At 50.6% G+C, this 12,892-nt stretch overlaps 1 protein-coding gene across 2 annotated transcripts; it reads left to right on the top strand.

Annotated features, from left to right (window-relative positions):
• The first annotated feature begins 336 nt into the window (after positions 1 to 336).
• On the top strand, positions 337 to 9,481 carry LOC136006778 (uncharacterized). Of its 2 annotated transcripts, XM_065664834.1 has the most exons (6): positions 337 to 965; positions 1,249 to 1,461; positions 2,570 to 2,683; positions 6,253 to 6,392; positions 8,557 to 8,728; positions 9,025 to 9,481. In XM_065664834.1, exons 3-6 carry the CDS (start codon positions 2,570 to 2,572, stop codon positions 9,355 to 9,357), a joined length of 759 nt encoding a protein of 252 aa, XP_065520906.1. In that variant the 5' UTR covers positions 337 to 965; positions 1,249 to 1,461; the 3' UTR covers positions 9,358 to 9,481. The 2 variants fall into 2 exon arrangements, 1 of the variants encoding a protein (XP_065520906.1); XR_010609264.1 differs by lacking the exons at positions 337 to 965; positions 1,249 to 1,461; positions 2,570 to 2,683 and adding an exon at positions 5,676 to 5,921 and having other exon boundaries at positions 6,280 to 6,392.
• The last annotated feature ends 3,411 nt before the right edge of the window (positions 9,482 to 12,892 follow it).

The following is a 12,892-nucleotide window of genomic DNA, read 5'->3' as shown; positions in this document are numbered from 1 at the left end:
AAGGGAGGGGGGGAAGGGTCCGGGCGCGCGGCTTCTGTGGTAGCCCCGGGCGGGGGTTGTGAAGATGAAAGGGCGGGATGGGGCCGGGATGGAGCCGGGATCAGAGCGGGCAGGAGCCGGGCAGGAGCCGGGCAGGAGCCGGGCAGGAACCGGGCAGGAGCCGGGCAGGAGCGGCGTGAGCGGGGCTGTGGCAGGGATTGAGTGGGAAGGGCAGGGGCTGGGCTGGGCTGGAGCCGGGGGGCAGGGGTCGGGAGCAGGGATGCAGTGGGGGGGTCAGGGCTGTGGGGCGGGGTGGAGCGGGGTGGGCAGGGGGCACAGCAGGGGTGCAGTGGGGTGAGGTGGGCTGGGCTGTGCCAGGAGCGCACGGGAAGCGGGGCCGGACCCAGCAGGGGAAGTGCAGGCAGGGCTGGAGCCCACGCTGCGCATGCTGGGGATGGCGGCGGGCCCAGTGTGTCCCAGCAGGGCTGGGCTAAGGAGCCCCCGCCGTGCTGGAGCAGCGCTGTCTGCGGTGCTGAGCAGTGTAAAGGACGTGTGTGGAGGGTTAAAGGGTCGGTGACGGAAGGAAAGAGTTGCGGTGCAGGCTGGTTTCCTGGCCCTGAGGATCCGTTCCCGAGATGTGGAGTACATCTTTGTGCGATGTAAAATGTTGTTGTATCCAAATGCAATTCGTCATTCTTGAATCGTGTGACACGATAATGACGATGGAAATGATGCAAAGTCGTGTTTGGCACCTGTTTGATAGGCATATTCTTAATGCATAGAGAAGCTGAGATAAGCTGAAGCACTGGCTGTCTCGCTTTAGCCCTTTGCAGGACATCTGGCATCTATTCCGATGGCTGCAGTGAAACAAGAGGCTGGCTCCAATGTGCCATTCGGGTGGAGAGGCTTCCCTGGGACTCCCTCCTACCACATAGCATTGATGTGTGATGCTAAAGCTGTTTCCCTGGAACACATAGGAGCCAGACGTGAGTGAGGAAGGTCAAAGTGATATGAAAGCGGCAGTGCTCATCTCAAGCTTTGTTCACAGTTGTGCAACAGGAGCATAAGTTGGAATTGGGATGGTTGTTAGCACCTTGATCATTTCCAATGTGAAAACCATGCCATGACGAATAACACTTTAAAGAATCTGGTGTTCGCTCTTTAAGAGAAACCAATGAAGACAGGAATCCCATTCAAAGACCTTATGTCTCAATGCATTCTTCTGTTCAGAAACATTATTGTCTGCCTTTTTGCTTTTCTTCTTTCCAGAGCACAGTGGAGAAAGTGGTGGCTGGCTCTGTCCCAGTTCCTCAGGTGATCCCACTTGGAATCCCTCTTCCAGGGAAGGATAAGCATGAAGTAGCCACAAATACTCTTATAGAAATGAAATCGGGTCTGAGTAAGGGCTTTGAATCCAGGTGAAAACTTCACTTATGTGTTCATGTGGAATATTAAGCCTCGAGACTGCAAAAAGCCGTGTGTGTAAGTATAGTATATTTTATTAATTTCTCATCCACATCCTCTGTGGATCATTGGCCTTCACCCCCAGCTCAGGAGATAAACATCTGAGGCTGAGAGAGCTGAGCTTGTTGAGCCTGGAGAAGAGAAGGCTTCTTAAAGGGAGAGCTTAGAGCAGCTCCCAGGGCCTAAAGACGCAATGAGAAACCTGGAGAGGGGCTTTGGACAAGGGCCTGTAGGGACAGGACTAAGGGAATGTCTTTAATCTATGAGAGGGAAGATTGAGATAAGCTCTTAGGCAGAAGTTCTTCCCTGTGAGGGTGCTGACATGCTGGCACAGGGTACCCAGAGAAGCTGTGGCTGCCCCATCCCTGGCAGTGTTCAAGGCCAGGTTGGACACAGGGGCTTGGAGCAAGCTGCTCTAGTGGAAGGTGTCCCTGCCCGTGGCAGGGGTTGGAACTGGATAAGCTTTAAGGTCCTTTCCAACACAGACTAGTCTGGGATTCTGTGATTTTGTTCAATACCTTTAGCACTGGATGTAATTCTTAAATGATGGGCAAAATGAACCACAGAACCCTTCAACTGCCATATATGTTAGTAAGGGTAAGACTGGAAAACTAAGTTGTGTTTTCTTCTCCAGTGTCAGGAAACATGACCAAATTCAAGTTCCTCTTTGTCCTGCAAAAACAACCACCGCATCTTTAGGAGCTGCGCATGCATCTTGTTCCAGTGCTAACTAGTGCAGTTAGTTAGGAACTACTGCTTGTGTCATAGGTGTAGAAGATCCATCATGCCTCAAACCTTGCACGGTGGCAGGTGTGGGCATATATGTAAGAGCTCCAAGTTTTTCCAGTGATGCCTGTAAGTGTCTTCTCTCTGGCTTTTTAATTTTACTGAAAACTAACTTAGTACCATTCTGGCCTAGTTTAGTTGTCAGTAAAGTCACTCTTCCCAGTTGTTTTCCTATTTTCTCAATAGCCTTTGAGCTGTAAGGATCAGTACCAGCAGCTGCAACTATCAGCCGCTGTGTCTCAGTTTTGTGACTTTGTGACTGCTGCTGCAGACTCTAATCAGGAAAATACTGAAAACCTCTTGTTAGCCTTAATGACATGTGATGTGGCTTTTTCTTCAGATGGCACCATGTCTTGAATGCAGACATCTGCTACCAGTAAATGCACCCACTTGCATTGGATGGGAGTCAGCAACAGCTGCACAGGTGCATCCCCAAACCAACATCTGCATAAAGGTAATTGAGAATAAATCTAACAAAAGAGCAGTTTACCTCCTGGCATGCATGTTTCTAACAGATGACTTCATTAAAGCTAGTTTGATCCAGCTTGGGTTTCTCTAATTACATTGTGACAGCTTTAAGGGTTAGTAGAATTCAAAGCATCTTGACTAGAAATAAGCATTAAAGGTAAACCACATAAGCTCAGGAAGGCATCTTGAAAATCACAGGAGGTAACAGTGTGAAAGACAGGATGTGCACTTGTGTTCAGTAGGGAGGTATTCTGTGATTTTTATCATTATGGCCTTACTATTACTGAGCATTAGAAGTTTATTAAATAGGTCCTCATTACTCTGCTTCCCTCTGTTGCTTGTAAGTGCTTGGCACAGATGGGCTGGCAAGATTGGGGCAGTGGGGAGATGCACAGAATGCTCAAGCACAGCATTAGTCAGCGATCCAAAAGTGCTGGTGGGCTAAAGTAGTCAAAATCTACCCTCCAGAATACTCCCTACATAAGGGCATGGGGACCCACGCAGGGGCTGTCCTCCACCCTTCCAATGAGGGGAAGGGGTGTGAGAAGGAGCCAACTGACACTGCATGTCCACAGTTGGTAGATTATAGACACTGCCCCAAACTGGGTGTTTCCTGGCATTCCTGATGCAGGTGCAAAGGCAGCCCTAAACTATTTGGTGCAACCATCAAAAGAGCAGACTCGTGATTCTCAGCTGTGGTGGAATCTTGCTTGTGAGATACAGTGACTGTGCTCGGTCACCCTCAGGGCGATAAGATCCATTTTCCTTGCAGATACTGGACTTGCTGTTTTGTGTGAGTGCAGTGACTAAGCAAACTGGCACTAGTCTGTAGAAACATCTGCAGGTATTGATGCGGGATCTGCTGAGGGAACTGTACCATAGTTGAAAATGAATTGGCACCAACATCCATGGGTTTGTGCTGGGCAAGCACTAAGGCCTAATGTCCTGGGTTCAGCAGTAGCAGTCATTTTTCTCCTTCTTAGTAGCTAGTGCAGTGCTGTGTTTTCATTTTTTGGCCTGGGAACGGTGTTGATAATGCCGATGTTTTTAGTTGCTGCTCAAATGTTTGGTCTGACCAAGGACTTTGTGAGCCTCCTGCTCTGCCAGGGAGGAGGGGAAGCTGGAAGGAAGCAGAGACAGGACACCTGACCCAAGCTAGCCAAAGAGGTATTCCATACCACAGCACGTCATGGCCAGGATGTAACCGGGAGTTACCCGGAAGGGCTGGGACTTGAGGGTTGGAGGAGGTATCAGTCAGTGCTCAGCTGTGGGGCGTGGGGTGAGTTATTGGTCGGCTGGTGTTGAGGTATTGTATTCTTTCCTCTTGTTATTTCCTTTATCATTGTTATTATTGGTGGTAGCAGCAGTGATTTGTGTTATACCTTAGTTACTGAACTGCCCTTATCTCAACCTGTGGGAGTTGCATTCTTTTCGATTGTGTCCCTCGAGGAGCTGGGGGAGGGCAAGAAGGGGGGGTGTGAGTGGACTTGCTGTATGGTTTATGGCTGACTTTGTTTAAACCACGGCACCTAACTAACACCTGAAGCCCACAGCAAGGACTTGAAGGATATCTTCTATCTGCAGGGCTGAATAAGCACAGCACTTGGTAAGATTAAGTCCTGTTCTTATTAGAGTTGTTCAGTTTGCAGATACTATGTAAAACATATTCTTTCTCTATTTAAAAGGGCAAAGTAATTTGTCAGGCATGTGGTACAGGAAATCTTTACTATAAACGCTGTGCGACTTGCGAAAGCAAGCTGCCTGCAATACAGATGCTGAGGCTTCTTTCATCAGTCACAGTGGGGTTAAACAAATCAAAGCACAACATTCTTTTTGTCTAGGAAACTGAAGTCATAACCCTGTGTTCCTGTTATAAAAGCAGAGATTCCCTCCCTCATGGGATATTAAATCCCGGTACTCCCCCAGATTGTCCATCACAAATGTCCAGCTACACAGAAGCTTACGTTTGAGTTTCTCCTCCGGAAGTCAGGATTGTTTGTGCCATTTTAAGAAAGCTCAGAAGGCTCTTAGAAAATGGGTAGTCTTGACTCCAAGGGAGTTTTGTTGTGTTCAGATTATTTTCAATTGCAGTAGAAACCTTGAATGTCTACATGAGGAAGCCAGTTTTTGTTGTTTTCCATTATTTTGTGAAAATAAAACATTCTTTTATACTATTTTTCTTACCTCCATTTTCATCTCCATCTCTATGTACATAGAGCTCCTCTGCTTGAATTTGGCTGTGAGAGTGTAAGGGATGGGAACCTAGCTGAGAGTTGATTCCCTGTCATGACTGAGAGACATAACACAATGTGATTTTTTTCACAGTGTATTTGGCAGAGTGCATATGTGTATGCTCATGGTGACTGTCGGGAAGAGGCAGGAAACCATCAGGGTGCACCTCTTTTATGAGCTTCCCACTTGGGCACGCCAGGGTGCCTGGCCAGCGCTCTCGGTGAGGCCAACACGGAGATGATGAGAAACTGCGCGGCCCCACGAGTAAACAGTGACAGAGCTGGCATAGAGCCTGTTGTGTTTCTAAGGGTATAAAAGCAGGAGCCTCTTGCAGCCGAATCTGAGGCCTCCCGTATGGGTGGATGTGCCTTGCAGGACCATTCCCACTTCCCTGAGACTCCCAGCATCAGCTGCAACCAGGTTTCCCAGCTGAAGTGTGGGCCTGGAGGGTGGTTTGGTGGTGACTGGTGATGTCTTTCTTCTCAATCTCTATTCTCTTTCTGCAGTACTTATGTGATGCATTGCCAATAGCTCTCTGTACTTTTCTTATACGCATATACAAAATTTATTTAATTATTTACTGTTCGCTTTGCTGTGCTTGGTTGCTTTAGTGTGCTTGTTTAATACACTGTGCATGTTACCCAGCTAGTGTACTGTCCTGGGTTAAGCAGTAGCAGTCATTTTTCTCCTTCTTAGTAGCTAGTGCAGTGCTGTGTTTTCATTTTTTGGCCTGGGAACAGTGCTGATAACGCCGATGTTTTCAGTTGCTGTTCAGGTGTTTGGTCTGGCCAAGGACTTTGTGAGCCTCGTGCTCTGCCAGGGAGGAGGGGAAGCTGGAAGGAAGCAGAGACAGGACACCTGACCCAAACTGGCCAAAGAGGCATTCCATACCACAGCACGTCATGCCCAGGATGTAACAGAGAGTTACTCGGAAGGGCTGGGACTGCAGGGTTGGAGGAGGTATCGGTGGGTGCTCGGCTGGGGAGAGTGGGGTGAGTTATTGGTCGGCTGGTGTTGAGGTATTGTATTCTTCCATCTTGTTATTTCCTTCATCATTATTATTATTGGTGGTAGCAGTAGTGATTTGTGTTATACCTTGGTCACTAAACTCTTCTTATATCAGTCCGTGGGAGTTGCATTCTTTTCGATTCTCCTCTCTGACCCTCCGGGAGCAGGGGGAGGGCAAGAAGTGGGGGGAGTGAGAGAGTGACTGTATGATTTATGGGTGACTTTGTTTAAACCACATGTGTGATCATTTTGTGGAGTAGCCTGCCTGTCAGCAGAACACTTGTGTACCCAGCAACCTCCCTGGGACTCTGACAGACACCAGGTCCTGCTGCATTCCCCAAGGTGGAACTGGACGTCTGCAATAAAGGAGCTCCCATGTACACGATGGAACCAAAAGCAGCCTTGGAGGAGACAAAACAGGGAAGCCAGGGCCAGCAGACTAGCACCCGGGAAAGGTAAGGCAGCCTGCCCACCTCTCCTCCTCTGCTTTGCAACTACCGGCCTTTGAGCCTCCCTGCTTTCTGTTGGGGGTTCTGAGAGCACACGACCACCTTAGCGCAGTGACCAGCCACAGAACAGCAGGCCTGCTCTCCTGCCTTGGGCCAAGGCTGAGCAGAGGGAGGCCAAGGAGCATCTTTGCCTCTCCACTAGCTCAGCTATTGAAAGCTGACACGTGCTCACACATCACGAACTGTTCGGAAGGCATAAGCAGACCGTGGATCAGACCTTTGTCGTGCACTGGGGATCAGAGGGCAGAGTAGGGGCATCCAGCAATGTCTGGCTGGGGCTAGAAGGGTTCTAGACTTGGAACCAATTCCAGTGCCAGCTCAGCTCTAGCCATGAGCTTGCCCTGCCACATGGAGTGGGCATGTCACTCCAGTTTCCATCAGAGACTAGATTTTTTCCTTTGAGTGGCCTTCTAAAACCCCTTGAAGGATGTATTTTATCTGCCCCATAGCTCTGTCTCTGTTGCCTTTACCTTCCTCCCCCAAAAAGGGAGAGATGCCAGTCAGTACTGTGGCAGAGCACTAGCAATGTCCTAGTAACACCAGAGGTTTCAAACGTGCCACTGGGACCTGGGGACTTTAGCTAAAGGTGCTGTCATGGTTTAGGACAGCTGGTAGCTCAGAACCACACAGCCGCTCACTAAGTCTCCTTCCTGTTCCCCCCCTTGGCTTCTGGAGGAAAGGGGAGGAGAGTGGAAAGAATGTAACTCCCATGGGTTGAGATAAGAACAGTCCAGTAGCTAAGGTATAACACAAAACCACTACTGCTGCCACCAATAATAATAACAATAAGGTGAATAACAAGGGGAGAGAATACAATTGCTCAGCACCCATCAACCTGCCCTGAGCAGGGATCTGGGCCTCCCGATGGACTCCTCCCAGTTTCCCCCTGGGGCGGCTGCAGGGTCTCTGTGCCCCCCTGCAGGATGGAGGGATGCGGGCAGGGGAAGGGAAGGGCAGCACAAGAGACGTGACCACACCGGGGAGCGTCACAGACCGGGTCACAAAGGGCCCCGCTGTGACCCTGCCGCCAGGGGCAGGAGGCACAGGGTGTCCGGTGCAGGCTGGCCCTGGAGCTGGGATAGTCCCTGTGCCAGGAGCTGTCCTGCTGTCGGGAACCTTCTCTGCAGCTCTCTTTGTACCCAGCCCGGGTGTGCTGGGCTTCCTCCATCTGCCATGGCCCTCAGTGGGGAGCGGGGGCACTTGCTGGATCTGCTGCTGCACACGTGAAGGGAAATGGACTTGGAGCTGTGCCTCACTGTGCTTCACAGGGGAATGGTTCAGAGAAGCCATCCTTGTGGGGATAACTGAAAGGGCCTTGTTAATGACCAATGGTAATTAATCAGGGACTGAATTAAAATCAAATGGGAATCCAGTGGTGATTTAGCAATAATTGATTTTCAATTCAACTCTTAGTTCACAATGATTTGAAGATGATACATATGATAATTTGGATGATGACTTAGACAATGAGTTTGCCTCCCAATATCTGTTTGATGCCTACAAGAAAGCTGGAGGGGGATTCTTTACAAGGGCATGTAGTGATCAGACAAGTGGGAGCGGCTTTAAGTTGACAGAGGGGGGTGAATAAGATGAGACCTTAGGTGGAAGTTCTTCCCTGTAAATGTGGCGGGACACTGTCACAGGCTGCCCAGAATGAAATCCATCTGGCAGCAGTTTTCTACTGGTTCAAGACCTGCAGAGAGGCAGCTCTGCCTGGATTTACCACTGATTTAACAGAGATTAACCCATGGCATGGGGGGTTGGAACTAGATGATCTTAAGGTCCTTTCCAACACTAACTATTCTGTGATTCTGTGATTTGATGAGAAGGAGAGAAATTCTTTTTAATAAGTGTCAGATTTGAGAAAATGCTCTCTGCTCCTGGCAAAATTGGAGTATAATAACCCCAGTTTGGCTGCTATGACCCCTAGAGCAGCCCTGGAACATCCTCAGGAGTCCCGGAGCATCTTGGGGATACCACTAGAGAATCCCAGCGAATGCCTGTAGCACCTCCGGAGTACCCCATGGACCCAGACAGAGCTCATGCATCACAATGACCTTGGGGACATGGGACCACAGGGGTGGCTGATTCTGGAACACTCCATGTTCAGGCGTGCAAGGCCACGGAACTCCACGGAACCCTTCAGCAGAGGCGCCGGGAGACGACAGCTGCCCCATGGAGCACAAGCTACCGGTGGAGGAGGCAAGAGCAGCTCCTCTGGTGGTTCCCGTCTTGGTGCCTCGGAGCCGGTGCCACCTGTGGAGACAGGAGCGTGGAACGAGGTGGGTGGCGATGGTGATCTTGGGGTGCTTTAGGAGTTGCCAAGAACACCTCAAGTGACTTCCCCAGAGTGGCTGCTTTGGAGTGGGTGTGCGAGTTGCGCTGGCTGAGCCGGCAGCGGAGCGCTGCGGCTGCGTAGGGATGATCCTGGGATCTGGCCTCATTTCTTGTGGGGAGAAGAGGGGCCTGTGGGGTTGGGACAAGGGGAAGGGCTTTAACCTGGCAGAGAGGGGAGATTGAGAGGAGATCTTAGGATCTGTGACAGGAGCTGTGCACTAACGTCTCCTTTCTCCTGCAGACTGCATGCTCACTCCCTGCTGCTCCACTGACCTCAGGCCAGTGTCAGAGCGACTCGTCTCAGCCATGGGCTGCACCGTGTGCCTGCCGGTTCTACCGCTGCAGGGAGGCAGAGCTGTCATCTGGGGATACAAAACTGCCCAGCAGGAGGGAGCCATCCTCAGTTATGCTTTCGATGGAGCCAGCACCACCGCTCCCCCTACGAGAGCCACGTGAGGTTCAGCAGAAGGAACTTCTCGCTGCAGATGGTGCTGCAGTGGGGGGACCACTGGCTGTAGCGCTTCAGGTCCCAGCTGGAGGCCATGGGCTGGCTGCAGCTGCATGTTGTGGGTGAGTGATGAGATAGAAACATTCCTCCTCCACAGCCAGAGAGCTTGAAGGTGCTCTGGGATCCGAGACCTGGGAACTGTGGCTTTGAACGCTGACAGTCACTCCATGTCTCCCAGGACCACTTTCTGAGGCAGAAACTGTGCGCAGCTCATCCGTGAAGGTAGCTTTTTGCTTGGAGAGTGTTTGAGGGGGTGAAATTCAGTCTGGGTGCAGACACTGTAGATTGTTTTCTGCAGAGATGCAGCAAATGTGGTGCTGCCCATGATGCTGGCAAGCATTGCCGTAGGCTCGCTGGCAGGTGAGTCCTAGGCCCTGGCTTTTTGGCCACTGCAGTGGGTGCTGCATGCGAGGAGGGATGTGGGAAGAGGCTCTGTGCTGGCTGAGGTGACGTGGTCATGCTGGGACCTGCGTTTACCCCCAGGAACCCTGTGGGCAGGGACTGGGGCTTTGCCACTGCTGTCCTTGCAAAGCAGAGCAACCTGTCCAAGGAGGTTGTGTTGTTCTCTGCTCCTTTCCAGCTTCTGCCTAGGACAGCCCTTAGCTGCAGCCCAGCAGTGCTGCTCTGCCTCTCTTTTGCTGCAGGGACTTGGTCCAACATTTCCTGTATTCCAGACTGAGAAATGCTCTGTGCGCTCTGGGAAAGCCTGAGAGTCCCCTTTCAGTCGTCCTTTCGAGGTCATCCTCTCCTCAACATGCTATTGATTCCTGAATCCTGGAATCCCAGACTGGCTTGAGCTGGAAGGGACCTTAAAGCTCACCAGTTCCAACCCTTGCCACGGGCAGGGACACCTTCCACTAGAGCAGGTTGCTGCAAGTCCCTGTATCCAACCTGGCCTTGAGCACTGCCAGGGATGGGGCATCTACAGCTTCTCAGGGCACCCTGTGAGGGCTGGGGCATTCCTGTCCCCACGAGGCACACAAGGAGGGTGTTTGAGTCTGCGTTTGAGTCTGCTTTGATTGTCCAGAAGAGTTTGTGTGGGTGTGTTCTGTGACAGCACCGCTGCTGCCTTTGGAGCTGTGCCCCCCATGTCCCTCTTGTCCCCTCTCCCTTCTCCTCATGGACTCTCTGTGCCCCAGGCTGCAACCCAGGGGCAGGTTCCCGAGGCTCCTTGCCTCCTCCTCTGCTGCTGGAGCTGAGCCAGAGCCCTCGGCCTTTGCTCGCCCCCCCCATCCCTTGGGTGTTTCTGGGCCCACAGGAGCGCTGGGACGGAAGGGGCTCTCTCCATGTGGTTCAGTGTCTATGAAAGAGGCGACTTGAACATGAAAGTGCTTTTTGTTCCGTCAGGGCCAGTTTGAATAGGTCACAGGAAGAGCCATGCTCCGCAAAACCCCATTCTACTATGAGAGGGTGGTGGGGGTGTACAGGCCTAAGTGACTGGTATGGTTTTAATTCCTGTATTAGGTATTTCCTGCTTCCTCATGCTCTGGATTCCATTCCTATGGTTTTCCCTTTTGTAACAGTGAGTACAGTGGGTGAGCAATGCTAGAGATTCCAGGGCCATGTTTCCTCCAGTGTCCTGGAGGACCCACAAGCTGTTGTAATTCCTTCCTAGACTGGGGCATCTGCCCTTGTTCTGTTTTTCTGAAGGTGTCTGCAGCAATCACTGCACTGCTGCTATCCACCAAGTACCCCCCAATTTGACTGGTTTCTGCTTGGTTTCTGACATTCCTTAGGTGGAACTTCAACTTCTGCACCACGCAGTGCTTGCCACACTGTGGTTGCTGTAGTTCTTTGGGGCAATCTCCTCTGATTAAGACATCATATATATATATATTGGTACATTTTCGCCTTCTGAAGAAGTGAGAGTTTTGTGGTGCTCATGGGAGGGAGCTGAGTCCCCTTCCAGCCCTTCCAGTCCCCTGAATCCCTTCCTTCAGCAGGGGTAAAGGAGCTCCCAGCCTGTCCTGGCCTGCCTGTCCTGTTTGATGAGGGGACAAGAAAAAGGCTGCCCACAGCTGTTGATGTGTCACCTTCCCTGGAGGTATTTAAAAGACATGTAGATTTGGGACTTGTGGACATGGCTTAGTGCTGGACTTGACGGTGCTTGATTAACACTTGGACTCGATCTTAAGGGTCTTTTCCAACATAAATGCTCTGTGTGCTCTGGGAAAGCCTGAGAGTCCCCTTTCAGTCCTCCTTTCGAGGTCATCATGATTCTACAGAATCTTGATTTTTAGATCAAACTCTGTCTCTCAGCTGAGAAATGACACTGCAGGAAGGCAGTGTGTCCCCCAGCTGAGGGATGGAACATGGGTGCTTTTTAAGGCATGAATGCATGATTCCAATTCTTAGTGAAAAGCAGAAAATATTTATTAATTATGCTGGCACCTATTGGATAAGCTTTTCTGAATGAGCATCTCTACTCCCTGCTGAAGGGTGAAACCTAGACAGATAAGAAAAAGGCAGTAATCAGTGTAGGTTGGCCCAGTTCCAGAGCTAGGTAACACAGCCAAAACACAGAAAAAAAAACCTACCAGCTTAACCTCACAGTAATGCTAGCAATATTAGAGAGTCTTCAGCAGAGGTGCACTGACATGGAGGAGGTTACTGAATTTAAATTTCTTTCTTTGATCAAATGTATCTAAAGTCATCATCCCCGAATAGCAAAACATATCAGTAGCCAACCAGAAGATCATGCACAAAAGACAAAAGGTCACACTGCTCAAAGTCTGAGAGGCTTTATGCATGCTTGTGCCACATTCTTCAGTCTTCAAAGGGGGTCATTCATATCAAGCGCAAGGGTCAGCACAGGGCACATGGGGAAGGACCGATGGACATTGCAGCTCTCCTGGCTCTGCCCTGAGCGACAAAGAGCTGAGAACTTCTCCCTGCCTCGATACTCTTCAGGTTTTCGGTCATACAAAGAATGGTTTGCACCCCAAATAAAATCCCTCAGCAGTGTTATGCCAGTAAATAAATAAAACAGTCAAAATGATTCTGAGGCCATGCTGAGCCTGTCTTGTGCCGCCCAGACTCATTCAAGTCATGAGTGCCAGTACTGAACTTTACAATCAAGTCAGATTTCATCTGACGTCCCTTCTGACCATGAGAGCTGGGCAAAGCACTGCTTCAGAGCAACGCTGACTCCAGGGCAGCACATGGGCAGAGGTCCTGCTCCTCACAGCACACTCAGCCAGCACAAACCAGAGAAAGGAAATGCATTTCGGGGGGGGGATTTCTATGAGAAATGCAGTAGATTTGCTCAGAGGAGCCTATCGTAATTTTTCCCTGCACTTTCCTTCTTTGAACAGGCTCCATGCCCACAGGCAGCAGATGTCAATGGCAGCTCCATCACCCAGGTCCTCCTCCTGCCATCTGCAGACACCCAGGTGCCAGCTCTGCCGCTTCTGGCTGCCCCTGGGCACCTCCCTGGCTGCGCTCCTGGGCAGCGGCCTCATCATTGAGACAAGGAGGCAGGAAAGCACCAAATGGAATCGGTTCTAAGTAATGTGAAGTTTGATGGCTTTGTAATGGAAAGTAACTGCGGTGCTGGGAGGCAGTTGACATAGTTGTAGGTCCTTAGGAGCTTAGTGCAAAA

Source organism: Lathamus discolor, unplaced genomic scaffold, assembly GCF_037157495.1.
Source record: "Lathamus discolor isolate bLatDis1 unplaced genomic scaffold, bLatDis1.hap1 Scaffold_69, whole genome shotgun sequence".
In the NCBI taxonomy this organism is placed as follows: Eukaryota; Metazoa; Chordata; class Aves; order Psittaciformes; family Psittacidae; genus Lathamus; species Lathamus discolor.
Note: the sequence above shows the minus strand (reverse complement) of the source record. Positions and strands in the feature narration are given on the sequence as shown.

Coding starts and splice junctions, on each gene's coding strand:
- LOC136006778 (XM_065664834.1), top strand. CDS start 2,570: ATGGCACCATGTCTTGAATGCAGACATCTGCTACCAGTAAATGCACCC. Junction 2,684..6,252: donor AAACCAACATCTGCATAAAG/GTAATTGAGAAT, acceptor GGACTCTGACAG/ACACCAGGTCCTGCTGCATT. Junction 6,393..8,556: donor CAGACTAGCACCCGGGAAAG/GTAAGGCAGCCT, acceptor CTCCATGTTCAG/GCGTGCAAGGCCACGGAACT.